The sequence below is a fragment of the Formica exsecta genome, unplaced genomic scaffold, assembly GCF_003651465.1.
Source record: "Formica exsecta isolate Colony F162 unplaced genomic scaffold, ASM365146v1 scaffold2, whole genome shotgun sequence".
NCBI classification, from domain to species: Eukaryota; Metazoa; Arthropoda; class Insecta; order Hymenoptera; family Formicidae; genus Formica; species Formica exsecta.
Genome location: NW_021849297.1, coordinates 927551 through 934375, shown reverse-complemented (window position 1 = coordinate 934375; position 6825 = coordinate 927551). Strand labels below are relative to the sequence as shown.

The window sequence follows — 6825 nt, the reverse complement described above, 5'->3', positions numbered from 1 at the left end:
ACTCTTTCCCTCAGTGGGATTGGCGTTTACTCTGCGAAATATACTTCTTGCCATTCCTATATCTTCGTTAATTTGTTTCATCACAGTCAGATCTATAGTGTAAGTTCGTCCTAAAGAGGAAAGGCATATTTCATCTTCGCCATTTTGAAACGCCATCTGAAATAGTATGTACAATTAATGCTTTGTACTTATCGATTGATTAAAGTACTCGTATATTGCAATAGTAGAGAATCACCTCAATAATTCTAGAATCTATAGTACTGAACGGATGAGAACATTGTCTCTCGTCGCGCCATTCCCACTGAACAGTCTCCTGTTGATTGCTGGTCCTTTCAAGTAAACTATTTACACTGAATATTCCATCTGTCGGTAATGGAGGCATAAGTTCTTCGATTAAACACGTAATTTCGAACCATTCCTGCGGTGTACGCGGTACCAACTCGACATCTTCCGTTTTCACTTCGAGAGATCCAGTTAAAAGATAACTTAACGTGAAAGCTATATTTTGTTGCAGCAACAGCTGTGCCAGATCGGGACAGCGATTCGATATCACAGAGAGCATTCGTAATACAGTTATGAAATTGTTAGTGCTGTTAACCGGCGGCGTAATCATAAGCTATAATAAAAATATATGGAATAATGCATTATAAATAAGACCCAAAAATTATTCCAATAATAAATATATTTAGCTCTATTAATGTAACACGCACCAGCTGTTGCAGATTCTGTAAGAGTTCGGCATTGATAATCTTATGCAACATCACGGGATCATGTTGGAAACTGTCAACTAATCGACTGAATGCTTGACACACACACTCGACACTCTTCTTATCTTGATTCGTTAATCTGCTCGTTAATAACGGTAAACTATCCACTACCAAGTGAAAATCATCAGGATGAAGATTTTGACAGCAGTTTGCGGTAATTGTTAATGCTGCACGTTGTGCCGTAATGTTGAAGAAGTCAACGAATTTTAAACAGGCTGATACCCCACCCTGAAAATAAGAAAAATAATATTGCAACAATTTTAAAATTCATTCAAAATTAGTCACAAATTATGAAAAGTCGTCTCATCTGTAAAGTGTTAGGCATAAAACGATATAAAATGTTTTTCTTAACTCAAAATTTAAAATATCTTTTTTACAGTGAATATAATACATACCGCATGTAAGATTGTTTTGCTGTGTCTGCGTGACAACATGGCTAATGCTGTCAGGCATTGTTCAGCTACATCCATGCATTCGATCGATTCGAGCTTTTGCAAGAACACCGGAACCGCGTCCACTACAACAGTAGATGATCGCGGTAATGCTTCCATCATATACGTGAGGGCACGACACGCGTGGGTCATTATCGCAAAATTATGCTCAATTCCCAATAAATTAATTAAAGCTGCAACCACTTGCTTCACAGGAAAGCCAGTTAAAGTATCTTCGTTGCCCATTACAAGGATCTCGCCCATGTTCATAACGGCCTGCAATTGTTCTCCCTCATCTTCGACAGCTTGTAAACCAGCCAATAATTGTTGGGCCTTGGCAGCTAAATAAAAATTGGTATAAACAAAAATAATATTTTAGCAAATATAAATCACATATGATATATCATACCAGAACTTGCACCCATGCTTCTATTAAGTAAGTGTTGCATTCGCGGTCCTAATGCACCAAATACATGAGGTGGTAATCCTCTGGCCTCCAACAAAGCTTGTAATCGTCCGACTTCTCCATCATCACTTTCGCTATCACCGGTTGTTCCTGACATTCCAGATGGTCCTCCACTGGCTTCATATGTAAAGAGAAAAATTTATATTTAATTTTACAATCGCGCTTGATATAGCAAATTAAATATATTAGCTCTTTGCGAACGAATGGCAAGTTAAACTTAATGTACATCATAACTTTTTTACATGATACATAAGAATTTGTTAATTAATAAAAACGTTAGATTAATGTGTGCTCTGACTACAAAGGGTTAAATTAATATTATATTTATATGACAAAAAATGTATCAGGCATGCTGATTAGCTATTGGATAGACAACTGCTGCAAAAAAGAGATTCTCTAATTAATAACTAATCAATATGTCCGACAAACTTTTCCTTAAACGTAATATCAATCTTAAGCTAATATATTAATGATATTTAACCTGTGGCAGATGTAGCAGTTGATGCCGACTCCTCCTCACCTGTGGTTGAAATTAACTGACTGCTAGGAATCGAGGATGATACTGATGTAGCGCTGATGGAATCATTGCCTGACATTACACTCAATCCTCCAGTACCGCTCTCAACCACCGGCTTCCTCACGCGCGATGAGGAGCGATGTCTGTAACATGATGTGTCAACCACGTATTATTATTATTATTATTATTATTATTATGTTTTAACTAATTATATTATGTTTTTATGTAATTATAATTAATAAATAATTATATAATTACACTAATTACAAATCTCATCGCTAAGTTTGCAATTAAGATCGGGGAAAAAAAACAAACATTTTAATCAATATCCGCGCGAGTAATTACCTAGAACTCGAGCAGGCACCCGTTGTAGAGTCTTTTTTATGATGTTTTCCTGAAGTCTTGTTGCTCGATGGCAGTTCCTTAGATTGTTCGCCGGAAGCTTTCGCGCGAGAACGTAGCAGGTGCTTATGTGTAGAATGAGGGTGTGCAGGGTTGGCAGAAGCGGCGGCAGACACAGGTGGATTGGCAGTAGCCGTAGACGCGATGCCACTCGTGCCTGCCCCGTCATGTGCCAACGCCCCCCCACCACTCTCCACAGGGTTACTTGCTGCGTTACCCACTCTGATGCTGGACTTGACACCCAGGACTTGACTACTCGTACTGCTACTCGTTGCACTACAGGCCGCACCGCCGTGAGATTTGGAATCTAAAATATCCAAATGTCATACAATCATTGAGATACATAGGGCAAAGGTTGAGATTCGTTTTATGTGACCATTTAACTGCGCACAGACTTTCATTGTTATACAGATGTCAACATGGTTTTATATGTAATATTTTTAATATTTACACTTTTATGCCTTACGCATGTAAAATATTTTTCGAAAAAAAAGAAATGTAAATCTTGTTGTGAGTATGTACACAATTACAAAAATCAAATATTTTTGCAAATTTGATAATTATACAAGTGATTTATGATTTCTATCATAATGTTTCATGCAATTTTATATACAATTTTTGATCTGTTCTATAGAAATAAATATCTATTTGGACTTTACAACTAAACAATTTTATATTAATTTTTTGTATAAAATTGTTTAGCTCCACTTCTTTAAACAGCTTTGCGCGATTAGCAACATTAAATGTTGCAAGTTTTTCTTAGGACACAGAAATTAAAGATCGCGATATTGATTGTAAGACGAATACTGTAATATTGTTTAAATGCCATGATATAGATAGCTACAACAGATAAAATATAAAAATTATTCAAAGACACATTGCTTCTTTTTTAAATGAGTTTGATTCTGATGGTTTTCAAATTACACATATATGGCTTACACACACATATAGCAGTGAAAAATTTTACGAATTTTGTCCGTTACTTGAGTGGAAAAATACTTTTCGTTTCGCCCATCAGGTAGCGAGTTAAATAAAAATTCTCAACGACCTTCTCAACGATTCTATTTCAGATACCATGGGGTTTCTTTTTTGCAGAATTACCTGAAATATAAAGACTACCCATGGAAAATATCTTGACCCTCATAAATTTCCAGGACTTAAAGAATTACATTTTTGGGACTGTTATGGTAAAAAAGGATGGTAAAAAAGGACGGTAAAAAAGGACAGTAAAAAAGGACATGTACAGTAAAAAAGGACATGTTATGGCAAGTATAAGAGGAATTGGACCATTTTTGATCATACGACACATTAAGGAATTGTAAGATCAAAAATTAAATTATCCTCTCATTAAAACTACATATTTGTAAATTCTGGAAACAATTAAGAATCAAAAATCATTTATATTAGAATATTTATAGTAGAAACATTATTTTTAAACGATTTTATTTAAATTTGTATTAAAAATTCAATTAGTAAAATATATTAATTTGAATATATTAAAAAATCGGTAAAAAGAGAATATGTTTAACTTATTGAGATTCTTTGAATATAATGAAGTACATGAATATTTTCTCTACACCTTTTGTGCGTTATTAATATATATATATATATAATTAATTCTCGTTAAACAAAATGTAACAAAGTACACATTGCTTTACATAAATTTCAAATTTCATAATAGCCAATTTCTCAGTAACTGCAGAAGAGAAGAGATTAATGATTACATGTGATAAAATTATCTGAGAGATAATGGTTACTATATAAAATCGGTTTTTATACAAGATAAAAGTTTCCCTATTAATATAAAAATCAACATAAAAAAAAAGAAATTCATTAATTTATAATCCAATACAATATTTTACTGATTATATTTATAAATGTGTATATATTTATTATTTATACTTTTATTATTTATACTTAACCATTTCTATTAACTGTAAATGAGACAACAGAATATATACCTCATGAATATGCACATAGAGTAATTACATGACAAAAAAATGGCATATTCACAGGATCTCCGGTAAAACTTGAACATATTATCTCGAGAGTAAAACGTTTACATTAAAAAATTCATAGAAAACTAAGTACAAAACTTCAGTAAAAAACATCACAAAATTTTTAAATATTGATTATAAGCATTTATATAATTGCATTATTTAAATAATACAATGTTTCGAATCTATCTCGCAGTTTCTTTTTTATTAATTCTTTCTTAAATTCGAAGCAGTTAAGATATAAACTGATATCCCATTAAAAATTTGGCCTATGAAGAAATCGACAATATTCATTTTAAAGAGCATACATATCCGGTTTTGTCAGTTTACCCCTTACATGGTATAATTAATTTGGAAATGTTAGTCTAGATGAATATATGTAATAATTTAGATGAATATATGTATTAAATATGTAAGATGAATATATGATAATTTTGTAAAAAATATTAAATTACAAAGAATTATTTTTTAACATTAAATTAAAAAATATACATGTGTAACATACAAAAATTTAAATGATGTTTTTTATATATCACAATAACTTTTTTAATATCTTATTTAATTATTAAATAAACTATCTATAATGTCTTGTACCATATATTCATAGATAACTTGAAAATATTTGTAGTTCATAAATTTTAGCATATATTTATCCAATAACATATATTTATCCAATATTATTCTAGATAATATTATAGCAAATATTAAAATATATCACTGATTCTTTTTTATATATTCAATTATAAGAACTATTAAAGGATATAATTTTGTTACATATACATAACAAAAAAATTTAAAGAATTTAGGTTTTTAATGTCATAAGTTAAATCATGTTTTTAAATCTCATAATAATTATCAAATTTAATAAAATATAAGTTGAAATTGTATTTTTTCCTTTCTCTCTCTAAATATATTTACATAACTAATATCATGCATAAATAAGCTTGATGCACAAGAATTTTACCTGATATTAAGTATAGTAAATGATGATGCTTGCATATGGATGTAGGGAACAAATTCAGAATGGAGTTCAATGATTCTGATATTCGTTTAAGCTACTCGCATAATTTGTAAGAGAACATAAGGGGAAGAAAATGTAGTACAAAGTGTGTACTCCTTAAGCTTACCTTCTTGATGGTAGGTTTGTGTTGATATTGGAAAAAGTGCTTTGACAGCAGACACAAATCCTTCCAGACATTCGCTCATCCTCTGGCCTAATGATACAGTCTGATCTATGACTCTTATTTTGATAATGTTTTCATTTTCTAAATTTTATTATATTCCTATCTCTTGCAACATTTTCACTTTTATTGATGTGTGTCTCTTAACGGTCTCATTATTCTTTTTCATTTACACAATTACATACAACACTTTGTCATAATACTTATGACTGATCATGATATTAAATCAAAACTCGTAATATAGTTACGAATTCGTAGAAATTCTCATTAGTCAAAATTGAAAAATTCAGTCTTATATATAGCAGAAAGAATTTCAGTATTGTTTTTTTTATACTGTATCATATTTGAAAATTGATTTCACATAACTCTGTTAATAAGTTAGCGAACAAGTAGAGATGTAACAAACGTGTATATGTGTTAATATAAAGATATAACTTCATAAAGAGTCTCTTGTTAGGATTTATGTAAGCTAAAAAGCTATCTAACTAAGCAATTTATTTTTTCTTCTTCTTTGTATATGCATTTGCTTTGTATATTTGTTGAAAAAATTACCTAACAAATTACACACATGCACACACATATATATTTATCTCATCCTTTTGATATAGCATTTATAAATAGAACAAAGAGAAATCTTTTTAAACTAATAGAATAATTAATACGACTTAAACATAATTGTCATTAATTAAAATTTTTGAATAAGCTACTTTTTTTATCAAATAATATCAAATTTATCAAATAATGTTTGTTACGAATTATTAACACAACACAGTTTGTTAGTTTTATTTTTTTCCTTCATATGTAAAAATTTCTCAATATACATTAAAATTTAAAGTATTTATATATTTATACATTTATTAAGATCCAAGAGCTGTCTAAGTAATTGTAAATGTGAGCGAGCGAGCATTGTTCTTACTCATCTTCTGCTTGTTCGCTTGTATGATATCATAAATTATAGACAGCTCTAATTTAAATCATAGAAAAACATCTCTTTTATCATTAAAAATTACTAAAAAATTAAAAAAACAAAAATATATAGGTATATTATAATAAATAAAATATAT

General features: G+C 30.2%; 1 protein-coding gene across 8 annotated transcripts in view; it reads right to left on the bottom strand.

The window, feature by feature from the left end:
- LOC115234260 (E3 ubiquitin-protein ligase TRIP12) overlaps positions 1 to 6825 on the bottom strand; it is a 23621-nt gene that overhangs the window by 11434 nt on the left and 5362 nt on the right. For 6 of the 8 annotated variants that reach the window (XM_029805181.1, XM_029805186.1, XM_029805183.1 and 3 more), the window contains exons 4-11: positions 5708 to 5794; positions 2527 to 2890; positions 2146 to 2324; positions 1608 to 1781; positions 1163 to 1539; positions 711 to 995; positions 236 to 616; positions 1 to 156 (exon numbers count right to left, since the gene is read on the bottom strand). In XM_029805181.1, coding sequence (XP_029661041.1) covers positions 1 to 156; positions 236 to 616; positions 711 to 995; positions 1163 to 1539; positions 1608 to 1781; positions 2146 to 2324; positions 2527 to 2890; positions 5708 to 5794 — 2003 coding nt within the window. The remainder of the gene's footprint in view (positions 157 to 235; positions 617 to 710; positions 996 to 1162; positions 1540 to 1607; positions 1782 to 2145; positions 2325 to 2526; positions 2891 to 5707; positions 5795 to 6825) is intronic. The other 2 variants (XM_029805187.1, XM_029805188.1) reach the window with 2 other exon arrangements.